The sequence below is a fragment of the Sinohyriopsis cumingii genome, unplaced genomic scaffold (genome assembly GCF_028554795.1).
Source record: "Sinohyriopsis cumingii isolate HCF-2022 unplaced genomic scaffold, ASM2855479v2 utg001339l, whole genome shotgun sequence".
In the NCBI taxonomy this organism is placed as follows: Eukaryota; Metazoa; Mollusca; class Bivalvia; order Unionida; family Unionidae; genus Sinohyriopsis; species Sinohyriopsis cumingii.
In genome coordinates, this window is record NW_028315985.1 from 306914 (window position 1) to 321231 (window position 14318).

Consider the following 14318-nt stretch of genomic DNA (forward strand, 5'->3'; position numbering starts at 1 on the left):
TGACTTCACAGGCATATGAAGATAGCACACTGCTAATACAATGTACATACCTCATTGACTTCACAGGCTTATGAAGATAGCACACTGCTAAAGCAAAGTACCTACTTCACTGACTTCACATGCATATGAAGATACCACACTGCTAATACAAAGTACCTACCTCACTGACTTCACAGGCTTATGAAGATAGCACACTGCTTGGACAATCTGATATACACATCGCGTCCAAATTGTGGAATTGGATTTTCCTCCTGTAGGACACAAGCTCTTCCTATTGTTCTCAATGGTAATATTACGACGGAGGTCACCATTCTTCATATATGGATACATCAAAAAGAAAACTCTGAAGATCAGGAAAAAATCTTTTACAATCACCCTTAAAAATTGCTGTAAGTATTCACAAAATGGTTTCATATACATACTGTAGATGTTTTACTCCATGTGATCCATGTTCTAAAAGGAACCATTACAAACATTCTGCACCAATTCCCTTATATATTCAAAAATGTAAATTATAAGTCACAATGGACTTATTTTCTTGCAAGGTGGTGGTTCTAACAGATGCATACATTTGTCAAGTTTAATGATTCTTGCATGAACAAAACTTAAAACACACATTTAAGAAGTCATTTAAATCTGATATATATGTCAAACTCACCTACTCATGTGATGAGGGTGTACTACTCCCCCTTGCCAATCATTAATCTTGGTATTATAGTATATATCCAGGGTGTAAGAACCTTTCTGGTCATGAGCTAAATGCAAAACCTAACCTAAGCCCGTAAAAGGTGAGATGTAGGTCACAGTGACAATTGTATTGTTATGGGCATAGTAATAATAACAATGCATAAAATTATCTAGCATGAACAGATGGAGAAACAAGCTTAAAACCTCTTATTAAATATGGTCAATACAGTATGATTTGAAGGTCATGGTGACCAATATTTCTGATGAAGCTGCATCCCATCACCAAGTTTCACGAGTCCACATATAAACTTATTTATACAGTATGGGTCACACTACCAGGCAAGATGGGCAATTTAGTTGCCTCAAAAATGAAAACTTCGCCTTTTTCTGTTAGAAAGCAAAAATGACTTCCCCCTGTGATTTTTTAAATGTATGTTGAGTGACCATCGATTCTGAGATGCTTCATTGACATAGCCAGTTAGTTCCAGTGTTGCGTTGTAGCTCAAGTCCAAATACAGGCACCAAGCCATCAAACAGCTGTTGTTGATATCAGTTGCACAGACAATCAAAGTCTTGTACATTGACATGCATGTGTCTTGACAGCTGATTAACAATTAACACTTTGGTACATTTACATGTGTCTTGATAGCTGATTAACAATTAACACTTTGGTACATTCACATGCATGTGTCTTGATAGCTGATTAACAATTAACACTTTCCAGAGTATAGCAGAGATATGTGATAGGACCTCTCTGGTTATAGCAACCATCACTAGCCGATTTACGCAAGTTATCATTTGAGGATAAAAACACACAAATTTCTGTTTGAAAACTTCAACAACTATGTAAATAGCTTTTTGTGTTTTAAGAAAAGAATCGGTGTTCCGAAGATTTTAACTGCTGCATGTACATTATTTTCTTCTTAAAAATTGCTTTAAACCATACGTGAACCTGTTAGGGGGAAATAATGGCAGGACATCACTGTGCCTGGGAAGTAATAGTCTGCTTTTGTAAAAATGTGGATGAATATATTAAGGAAAATATTCAACTCGTAGAAAGAAAAGTCTAAATATTATGTTAATCCAACAATCGACAATGCTATGTTGTGGAATTTGAGAAGAGCTGTTAGGTCAAAATCATTTTCATTCATTTCTTTGAAAATCCAGAAAAAGCAGCTAAGCAAATACTATTTAACCAATGTGATGTTACAGCATGTGTGTAGACAAATAATAAACCATAAACCTGCAATCCTATCAATGGACTGTTGTAATGAGCTATAATCAAAAGTTTGTGGTTGCATCAAGAAAGCCCCTCTTTCTGAAAATAGATGTACTGACTTCAATGCTTCATTGTGTTATTTATGAATAGTTATGGTAATGTTATATCGACAACAAATTAATTGAGACCAACAAAATGGTATGAAGGTATGTGTGCACTTGCTCTCATGTACATATGTACATGTTACAGGGGTCGTTTCAAACAAGATTGCACATATTTTCAACTGCCATTTTATAACAAACTTTAATAAATTAAGAAAAAATAATTCTTGTTTCAACTGCCATTTTATAACAAACTTTCATAAATTAAGAAAAAGTAATTCTGTTTAAGGGTAGTTGATTAAGCACTTTTACTAACTTGCAATTACATCACTGTAATCTAGTTACTCCTATCAATTAAAATTCATTAAAATGTATAGCTTATACAGTGCTCTTGAGTCACGTGGCCGAAATATGCTGCATATGAATATAATAATTTTTATACACAAAGAACGTGCAATATTACTATACATACAACTCAGTTTCTCCTGGAAAATGAAATATTTCTTAAAACCAATGTTAAATGCAGATAAGCATACTGACAAATGGGGGGGGGGGTATAATCCAAATAAGACAATAAAAACTCATGTGCACATGCATACATGCACCATATATATATATGTGATGTGATTTTGATTTTTAATGTAGCTTTAACAATTTTTCAGTCATATCGCTACGATGTCTGCAATGTGGCAGTTTATAGTGATGTCTAGCACTGGGATATCATGCCGCAGACATGTAGCATGATGTCCCACCCAGTCACATTATCCTGACACCAGGCTGACCAGTCCTCACACTAACCTCTTAATGCTGAACGCCAAGCGAGGCAGCTGTTAGTACCATTTTTTAAGTCTCTGGTATGACTCGGCCGGGGATTGAACCCATGACCTCCCCCATCCGAGGTGGATGCTCTAACCACTTGGCCACCGGAGCGGTGCCATATATATATATATAACACGTATCTTGCATCATGCTTCCACTTCTCCCTGTTTAGCTCTCACTTCTCTCTGTTCTGTCCAAATGGAGAAGTCATCTCTCCATAACATTCAAGTCTATCTTGTCCCTTGATACTGTATGCAAAAATCTAAGCTAAACATATACACTTAAACAAGAATGTATAACTATTACAAGTACTGCACCTATGTACAAAGTTATGCCCCTTAGGGGATGTTCATTAATTATGTCAACAATTTTTAGGCAATTTTTTAACCTTTCTCCCCACCCCATGTCAACAACTGTCAAACTTTCAGTGACCCCCCAATATAATTTTACGTATATAATTTATTTTGTATATTATGTTAAAGATGACTGTATAATAGTCAAGCTCTCAAGTTTCCTAGGCTCAGTTATCCATCCTTGGAGGGATAGCTCATGGACTTCAATATACACTGTATATAGTATCTATACATATAACATAGATGCTATTTAATAGAAGTCCATGGATATCTATACTATTTAGATGTCTATGGCTCAGTGCAGTCTTTGAATTTAGTAACAGCTTCCCTTAAAAATCTGTCTACAGTCTACAATCTACATTGAATAAAAACAAAATATGATGATGCAAGACTATGACTTCCTTGGCAAGAGCTCAAACGGTAGGATTAAACTGGTGGGCTGTTGACGGGCGAGCAAGTGTTTGCCATACCAATGCACTAATTTCCTGTTTTTTGATTTATTAAATTTATTGTAAAAAATAACATTGTTGACATCAATTTATCTTGAACTCCCACCTCCCCCATGTCAATAATTGTCAAACTTCTTCAAACCCCCTCCCCCTATTTTGTTGACATAATTAATGGACGACCCTTAAGGAAGGTAAGTAAAGAGCAAGTAAAATACGCCCATTTGTGTACAGTATTCACAGGATGTTTAGTTTACTATAACACTCTGAATTCATGAAAAAATCGAGAGTTTATATTCTAGCTTCTATCATCTTCCCATGGAGAAGCCAAATGTTCCTCAATTGTTATAATGGGCATAGTGGCTGATTCATTAATTTCTTGTGGAACCGACACACCGGACAAGTCAACATCATTTTCATCTAACCATTCTGCGCTTAACATCTCTCCATGAGCAATAATTGCCATCAGCTCTCTCTGTCTTTTGGCAGCCACTCGTATTGGCCGAATTCTTTGCGGTTGAGGAGCATGTGTTAATTGCCTAGGCCCAAGATCGCGTCAAAATATGATGATGCAAGACTATGACTTCCTTGGCAAGAGCTCAACCGGTAGGATTAAACTGGTGAGCTGTTGACGGGTGAGCAAGTGTGTGCCATACCAAAGCATCGACTAATTTCCTATTTTTTGATTTATCAAATTTATTGTAAAAAATAACATTGTTGATGTCAATTTATCTTAAATTCCACACTCCCCATGTCAACAATTGTCCAACTTTTTCAAACCCCCTCCCCCTATTTTGTCGACATAATTAATGGACAACCCCTTAGTCCACACCAATGGGGATAAGTGCTATGAAACTCATTCCAAACTAATGACAAAGGAAATAGGAAGGGAGAACGGTCGATATTTGGTGAAGGTGTTAAATGACAATTTGAGTCTGAAGGCCACCCTCCAGTCGGTTACTCTATCCAAAAGTGTACTGATGGTACTGATTGCATAATTTACTGGTAGGGAATTCATTGATGTATCGATACTTTTGCCATGCCAATATGCATACCGATACAAGTGGTGGAGAATCGATACAAAAGTATACTTGCCCTATACAAGTTACTTTAATATTAAGCCGTCATCAATAAATATCGCTTTTTTAGTTTTTGAACCGAGTTAAATGGTATTGGCATAGGTGCTTATTTTTGTCAATAGCAAAGAAAAACCAATTGAAAACACCCCCAGTCACCTTCTCAGAATTAACACATCGTTGATATTGTCCCCCCACCTCACTGATTTCATGATAATTATCCAAACTGCATGTTCAGCATAAAGGACTGTGACATTCAAAATGTATTTCCTTTGTATAATGGAGTATTTTATGGTTCACTTGATTTCCTCTCTGGTGATCTGCATTATACTGTCTACTTTGCTCTAATCCTCCTGTTTGTCTTGCAGTGAAATATGTTACATTAAATTCTGTTTGAGTGTTGCTCTTTATTTCAGTCATGAGTAAACAGTAATCAGAATGTAACGTGGCTTATTGACTGCATGACACATGGGTTATTGGCAAAGCAACAGAGAAACTTCCTGCAAAAGTAGTCATTCAATGATCTGTAAATTTGAGAAATCGTACATAGGGAGCAAATCTGGAATGTCCCTTTCTATGTTGAGACATTTAATCAGTGATTTCAGAAAATGCCAATGGGATAAATAAATTTAGTACAAAATGTCAAGGAGCATATTTCAAATGTCATGAATTTAATTGTCCTCTTGCATTTTTTTATTTTTTGGTGCTGTCAATTTTTGTCTTAATTAATAAAAAGAAGTGCAGTTGTTCAAGATCTGATTTTCCTTGCACAATAAAACTAGTTCTTCTATTTTGAAGATAATGATTTGACGTCTTTCAAGTTTCAGTGAAGATAAACAATTGGTAACAAGTTTTTTTTTTAAAAGCATTAATGCACTGCAAAACAAAAGGCATGATCAACAAGACGAGTCATCCATGTGAACAAATGCGGCAACCTGAAATGACCTAGAGATTGAATTAAAATCAAAGACAACTAACATGTAGTCTGTTTGAAAGTATTTTCACTATCTTGTCATGGATGAGAATGGTATATAAATAGAAGTTATGTCTATGTATGTCTGTAATCTGGAAATACAACCCATACGTCAACATGCATATTAGGGCTCATAGTTTGTAACAAAGGACAGACACTGTAAAGATAAAACGACCATCAAACTGATACAGTATGTGTATCAATAATGTATCATATCTTAGGCTGTAACTTTGTAACCAAGGACAGACACTGTAAAGATAAAATGACCATCAAACTGATACAGTATGTGTATCAATAATGTATCATATCTTAAGCTGTAACTTTGTAACCAAGGACAGACACTGTAAAGATATAACGACCATCAAACAGATACAGTATGTGTATCAATGATGTATCATATCTTAGGCTGTAACTTTGTAACCAAGGACAGACACTGTAAAGATATAACGACCATCAAACTGATACAGTATGTGTATCAATAATGTATCATATTTTAGGCTGTGTATCAAAATTCATGTTGATATGTGACACAACTGTATCATTTCACTCCTATATTAATAATAATAATAACAATAATAATGATAATAATGCTTCATTTATAGAGGGTGACTAATTAGTCAAGGACTATTCTCACTTGAAGCCCACTTAAGGGAAGTATAATTATACACATTATATGAAGATAGCAATAATTACTGTTTATTTTAACATGTTTAGTATTAAAATACTAAATTCCATTATAAATTAGAAACACATACTTGCACATTCTTAAATACTCTAATATTTTCAGCAGACTGTACATTTAGTGGAAGCTTGTTCCGAGACTGTACCATAATACAGGAAGCTCTTTTTAAATTGCTTTGTTCTTGGTTTTGGTACTAGAAGGTTTCCATGTGATATTGATCTCAACTGTTATTGTGTTGAAAAAGGCCTGAATAAGATACTCTGGTACAGTTCCATGTAGACATATATATAAAACAATTGCTTTGTGAAAATATATCCTGTCATATATTGTGAACCCTGACTTTTGTAGCTTTTGTAATGTCCCTAAAATCATACATTTTGTTTTACCTAATTCATTAATTACCATCCTATTCTCTTGTGCCCAGTTTTGGACTCTAATAAGGACCGAGTTCAATCTCATTTGGATAACTTCAGTATCAGAACTAAATGTATACAAGGTTGCATCGTCTGCAAACAAATCTGTATGTGTGGATTCATTATTTAATGGTAGATCATTGATACAGATAATTAAATCTGTATGTGTGGATTCATTATTTAATGGTAGATCATTGATATAGATAATTAAATCTGTATGTGTGGATTCATTATTTAATGGTAGATCATTGATATAGATAATCAAATCTGTATGTGTGGATTCATTATTTAATGGTAGATCATTGATATAGATAATTAAATCTGTATGTGTGGATTCATGATTTAATGGTAAATCATTGATATAGATAATTAAATCTGTATGTGTGGATTCATGATTTAATGGTAGATCATTAATATAGATAATTAAATCTGTATGTGTGGATTCATTATTTAATGGTAGATCATTAATATAGATAATTAAATCTAAACTAAGTTTTGTGAGGTTAAGTTCAAGGTACTGAGACTGTACTGTCTATGAAAGCTCTCAATATTACCATGCACACTATATATCTATAAAGTAGGTGTGTTGTGTGTATGTCCATGTGTGTGTTGTGTGTATGTCCATGTGTGTGTGTTGTGTGTATGTCCATGTGTGTGTGTGTGTTGTGTGTATGTCCATGTGTGTGTTGTGTGTATGTCCATGTGTGTGTGTTGTGTGTATGTCCGTGTGTGTGTGTTGTGTGTATGTCCATGTGTGTGTGTTGTGTGTATGTCCATGTGTGTTGTGTGTATGTCCATGTGTGTGTTGTGAGTATGTCCATGTGTGTGTGTTGTGTGTATGTCCATGTGTGTGTTGTGTGTATGTCCATGTGTGTGTGTTGTGTGTATGTCCATGTGTGTTGTATGTCAATGTGTGTGTTGTATGTCCATGTGTGTGTTGTGTGTATGTCCATGTGTGTGTTGTGTGTATGTCCATGTGTGTGTTGTGAGTATGTCCATGTGTGTGTGATGTGTATATGTCCATGTGTGTGTTGTGTGTATGTCCATGTGTGTGTGTTGTGTGTATGTCCATGTGTGTGTGTTGTGTGTATGTCCATGTGTGTTGTGTGTATGTCTATGTGTGTGTTGTGAGTATGTCCATGTGTGTGTGTTGTGTGTATGTCCATGTGTGTGTGTTGTGTGTATGTCCATGTGTGTTGTGTGTATGTCAATGTGTGTGTTGTATGTCCATGTGTGTGTTGTATGTCCATGTGTGTATTGTGTGTATGTCCATGTGTGTGTTGTGTGCATGTCCATGTGTGTGTTGTGTGTATGTCCATGTGTGTGTGTTGTGTGTATGTCCATGTGTGTGTGTTGTGTGTATGTCCATGTGTGTTGTGTGTATGTCAATGTGTGTGTTGTATGTCCATGTGTGTGTGTTGTGTGTATGTCCATGTGTGTGTTGTGTGTATGTCCATGTGTGTGTGTTGTATGTCCATGTGTGTTGTGTGTATGTCAATGTGTGTGTTGTATGTCCATGTGTGTGTTGTGTGTATGTCCATGTGTGTGTTGTGTGTATGTCCATGTGTGTGTGTGGACATAGAGAGGTAGTGGAGGCATTTCAAGCTGCCAGTCTAATAAACTCAGACATCACCTCTATTGACTTTTACATTATATCCTGTATAGAAACTCACTCTAGTAGACTAGTCTTCAACCTTCATTCTCATGTACCCACTTTTCTCAACAACATTTCTGGAACAGTTTGAAATTAAAACAATCCTTTTTGCAACAGTTTCATGTGTCTGACAAGATGTAATTTTGCACACCTATAAAAATACAATTCCCTAAATTTCAAATTGATATGAATGGTTGGACTATTATGAGAAAGCAGTGGCACTGCTCTGATTGTAACAACTGCAATCTAATAAATAAAAAAAGATGTCATCAATAATGGAAACTGCAGAAAAGAGGCATCTTTGGTTTCATGTTGAAAGTTATCAATCATAGCACTAATGACTACTACCACTCAGAAAGGAATACTGATGTTTTGGAATAATCTGAGAAGGCCCTATATATAATAGACTATAAAGCTTAACTTATAAAACAATAATAAGTACAATTTAAAAAAGCAACAAAACAACAGCTTAATGTCTGAAAGGTATTCTAACATTGGAGTGAAGTTTTATTAATAGAACTTTGAGGCAAGTCCATTTCAATCTATTGATTAGACTAGATATTAAAGTCATCTCAATCCATTGATAAGACTAAGTAAGTCCATTTAATCCCACTGACTGGACTAGGTAAATCCATCTGAAATTATTCCAATCCTTTAGAAACATTTTATTGACATCACTAGGTAAATCCATTTGATTTGATTGATATGTGAGCAGCAGGGAGGGTGAACAGACCAAGGGCATTTTCCAAAATAAAGGCTTCTACGAAAACTTTGTTCGAAGAAGGGCTGATTTCCCAAATAAAAGGCTTCTACGAGCTATTAATTTTGCTCTTAATATTATATGTAACCAACTATAGGTCGGGCCCTCCCTGCTGCTATAGTAGTTTTATTTTTAAAACCCGAAAGTTTTCCAAAAATTAAAACTCGTGATGAGTGGAAAAAGTTATTATATAAAGCAAAACGAAATATTACATGTATAGATAATAATGATCTTATTTATCATGAATTTAATCAAGGGATATTATTAGCAGAAAATCTTGATAAACAACAAACAGAAGAAGAAAAGGAAACAAGAGAAAAAGAAAAAGAACAGAATAAGAAGAACAAAAACAACTACTAATAAAAAGAAAAAAAGAATTAATAGAAAGGCAAAAAGAACTAATAGAAAGAGAAGAACAAAAAAGAATACAACTTCCTCCACATCAACCTCCTCCACAACCTGAAAAACAACATCTTCCACAACCTAAAATACAACCTCCTCCACAACCTAAAATACAACCTAGTAAATATTTCACCAGTGAAGCTCTTGATACTTTTGAAGATAGAGAAAATTTAATTAATATAGCTGCATTTGATTATAATTTAAGAGAAAATTATGTAAACCTGAACATTTTGATAAAATAAGACCTAATAACTGGAATTCTGTAGTATATTTTGCTGCTGCAAAAAAAAGATACTGATACTAAAGATCCCAGATATAGAGAATTCGTAAAACTTGTAACTGAGGAGAAAAAAGGAACCCGAAGAAACTTTTGGTGCTACCGGTAGCGGTTATAATTCTGTCTGCCCTGACAACGTTGTCAATGATGTATCTCAGTTGGAGGTTCTTATCAGAGGAAAACAAGCTGGAAATAATACACATGAAATAATTAACAAGGCAACTGATATCTGTCGAAGATTGTTTCAAGGTAATATTATTGATATTACTGTGTACCGTGATGTCATTGATGAGCTCGTTGATAGCGACTAGTTAAAGATAAATAATTAAATAAAATGACTGTACACAAAAGTCATCGTAGACATATGCGGGCTCACATGGTGAACTTGCGGTTGCCGATGTACAAATTCACATACGTGAATGGATTAGGTGAAACAGTTAAAGGTTTTATTACGCGAATAGCTCCTAAAGTCGGACCAATTATTAAACAATTGTCGATGAAGGCGATGGATTTTGTTCTTGATAAAGCCACTACTGCTATTGGCAGCGCAGCTAATAAAGCATTTAGCGCCATCAGAGACAGAATATTAAATTTAGTGCGACAAAAAAACCACCCGTAAAATTATCGAGTACTACTGAGATGCCAAGTGATGTTGGTAAAGTAATAAATAATGTAGCTAATCAAAAACTAGCATCGCTGAAAAATCAACAAAATGAGATAGCAAATACTAGTATGTTTTCAGGAGATGGTCTTTGTTTTAGAAGATAATCTTTTATAATAAAATGTTCTCGCGAATATCTAATGCTACCTTCGACATGGATGAACCAGTAAGTAAACATGATTCAATACGAGATTATCAATATTACTCATATGACGCGGTGACACCAAATAGCAACAGTCGAATTGAATTACAAGTACATGATACAACCAGATATTTTTTGCCATGCGAGGCATTTATTGAAGTTGTTGGTGAAATTATAAAAAATGATAATACTGAATACGGTGGCGATTTTAAAATCGGATTTGTAAATAATGGCATCATGGCATTATTTAAGAGTGCCGCTTACATGATCGATGGAAAAGAAATTGAAGCAATTAATGATAATGTCGATGTTGCCACAACAATTATTGGCCTAGCAAGATATTCAGATGATTATACTAGATCAGCCGGGCCTAGTATGATGTTTGCCAAAGATAGTTCTAATAGTGCTGATAATAATCAGTATATTATTGCACGACCAAGAAATCATGCTGGTGATGCTGATGCTAATATTAAACAGGTGGTCACTGGAATTAATCCTAATTTTAATTTTGGATTTAATGCGTGTAAAAATATGTTATCGGGCAACCGCGGAAGATTTTCATGTGTGATTCCATTATCGCATAGTTTTGGATTTTGTAGAGATTTTAGAAAAAATTATTTTTGGAACTAACCTTACGGTTGTATTTTATCGAAAAGAGAACAGCAACGACGCCATCTGGAGAGAAGCTGGTGCTGGCAATGATGGTAAAGTTGTATTAACTAAGCTTACTTTGTGGATGCCGTCAATGACTCCATCAATTGTTGAAGAAAATAAGCTACTTTCTTTTATGGACCAAGGTGGTATATCGGTGATATCTTGGTTAACAACTGTTACAGATAGTACTCCTAGTAATATTAATGGTAATTTTACCTGGCATATACCATCACAGCAAGGTGTTTCTGCACCAAGACATATCTTTATAGCTCTTCAACTGAATGCTCGATTAGGTGATCAAACTCAAAGTCATATGATATTTGATAATTTTAATGCCAGTGAGATATCGCTGAGAATAAATGGGCATCAAGAACCAATTGAGGAGATCTTGTTGGATTTTACCGATAATAGCACGTGGATATCATCATCTGTTAAGTTATATGGGACGAGATCAAAATATTGATACCAGTTTACAAATATCACAATTAGATTTTAAAAATTTTCACTCTGAGTAACCACCTGAAGATTATTTATGGAATTATTAAGTTTGTTTCCATTGATGTGATCAATTACTAGACCAACCTTGATTGGTCCGTAAAAACACTCGTACACAAATCGGTGATTAAAATAACGTTTTTTCTCTTGATGTACAGTAAATCTCAGATAACCAAACTGGTTAACGTTACCAACTGATTTTTTTTATTTAACGTGTCTGACTGTAGCATCGTATGATGCTTCGTAGTTATCGATGATTGGATGCTTCTTGAACATTTTGTTCATATACAATTATTTATTTGTCTAGATTAAGATTTGTCTGAAAATCTATTTAAATAATCTTCCTCATGTCTGATAACGATATTATTATCAAGAGATTTTTTATCATAATGTCTTTTTAGTTCTCGATATCTTTTTCCACCGCAGCGTGCACAAATTGGAGTTTTTCCTCAAATTCCTATGTTGCATCTGATACATCTAGTTTGTCCAATACCACCTCGTCTGATATAAGCTAGATGTATCCCGCAAAATTCACCCTGACTCGACTTATTACAGCAAGTGAATGAGCCAACCATTAACCATCTGCATCGATTCATTATTTATTTAGATATTTGTCTAAAATACAATATGAATTTATTTGATCTTGATGACGCAGAATATGATCTACCTGAAGTAAATCGGGCGAAAAGAGTTTTACGACGACGGAGCAGCTCATGTGTGGTCGACGTGGAAAACAACTGGTACAGACAATACAATGAATGATACACGAGCTAAAAAAATAATTAGTACACTCGGTGATAATAAATTTATATTCAGAATAAAATTTATTGTTTATAATGAAAATGATGTGTGGATCACACATGATAAACGTGATCCTGTAATTGGTGGAAAAAATCTGTTACCGTGAGTAATAGTTCTCGACCTGGACTGTTGACTGGTATAGATAAACCGTATTATACACGAGCGTATCCTGTTACAGCGGTTGTTTACGGAATGTATCGACTAAATAAACCAGCTGTTGAAAATCTAACTAAGATGAAAATGTCGGTAAAAATAAATTGTGTGGCTGAGCGAGTGATGGAACACTTTACAAATGCGAAACGTGGAAACGGTTTAACTGATCTACGACGAGAAAAACTAAATAATTGGGCTGAATTAGTTGTTGATGGTGCGTCAATAAGTGATGCTGCTGCGCTATCAGCGAAATTAAAATTTCCTATAACGGTAAAAACATTATCGGGTGAAATTTTATATTCATCTGCATATAAATCCAAAGGAGCGCCTATTGAAATAATTGATCATAATTCCCATGCATGGACCAGCTCGGTACTATTTTCCCACGAGATCGCACTATTAAATTCTATCCAGTAGAATTTTCTACCACAGAAAAATCTGCTATAGAGAATTCTACGGCTACGAATTCTAGAAAAATGTTTGATTTTATTTATAAAATAAGTAAATCTGATCCGGTATCAGTTTGGTTTTCCAGCGATGAGAAATACGATCAGTTTGTACGATCTAACGGCGACATGTATAGAAGTGAATCATTACATAATTTAACGATAGAAATATCAGAAAAATATTCTGTAAATAAAGATTTCCTTGTTAACTGTTTTACTATTCCATCTGTTGTTGCCCACGCTGCTAGAGAAAAAAAATTGTGGAAACCAACTTGACGAGAATTTCTTAAAGATATACAACAAAGTTGTATCGAATACGGCCTTGGAGGATTATGGAATACAAAATATAATTGTGCTAATATGATGTCATATGATATGATCGCGTGTTATCCAGGAAGTTTTTTAGGGATGGGCGAGTGCGCTAAATACTTTACGCAATTTGGTCTCCCCACTGACGAGATGACTCGTGTAGCAATTAATGGTCCGTTGCCAGATTTTCCATTAACAGGATTCACTCGTGCTGTCTCGTTTGAACTCGCTGATAATTTACATAAAATATGTTATATTTGGTCTGGTAAACATTTTTCAGAACAACGATGGACTCCGATAGTGTTATTACGATACATGCTAGATTCTGCGATGTTAACGTCGTTAACGGTCAGCGAAGCAATTATATCATATCAAAAACAAACTACGGTTTGGTTACCAACTGAACACAACGACGCAAAAGATCTTGGAAGAAAAATAATTGGTAAATTTACTCAAGGTGGTGTATATAATCATCAACGACACCATTGTCGATTAATCATGGACGAAGCCGATATAGATTTTATAATAGCTGATACAGCTGAAAAAGGTGTATTTTGTAATCGAGAAAATATTTATTTATCAGATGGAACAAAATTAAGTACCGTGGTTAGTTATCTCGAAGGAGAGTCACCACAGTATACTCACTTGAGATCATCGATGTTAGCGTACGCGAGTATAAATTTATTGTCGATGATAAATAAATTTCCCAGTGATGCGGTCAGAGTAGTGACTGATTCGTTCTACGTTGATAGAAAATATTTATCAGCGTTAGAAAAATTAACCGGCGATGGCTCA

General features: G+C 34.9%; 1 protein-coding gene across 2 annotated transcripts in view; it reads right to left on the reverse strand.

Annotated features, from left to right (window-relative positions):
* Positions 1-14318, reverse strand: part of LOC149772611 (uncharacterized) — a 143788-nt gene that overhangs the window by 80070 nt on the left and 49400 nt on the right. For both annotated transcript variants that reach the window (XM_089947579.1, XM_089947578.1), the window contains exon 7: positions 161-343. In XM_089947579.1, coding sequence (XP_089803705.1) covers positions 161-343 — 183 coding nt within the window. The remainder of the gene's footprint in view (positions 1-160; positions 344-14318) is intronic.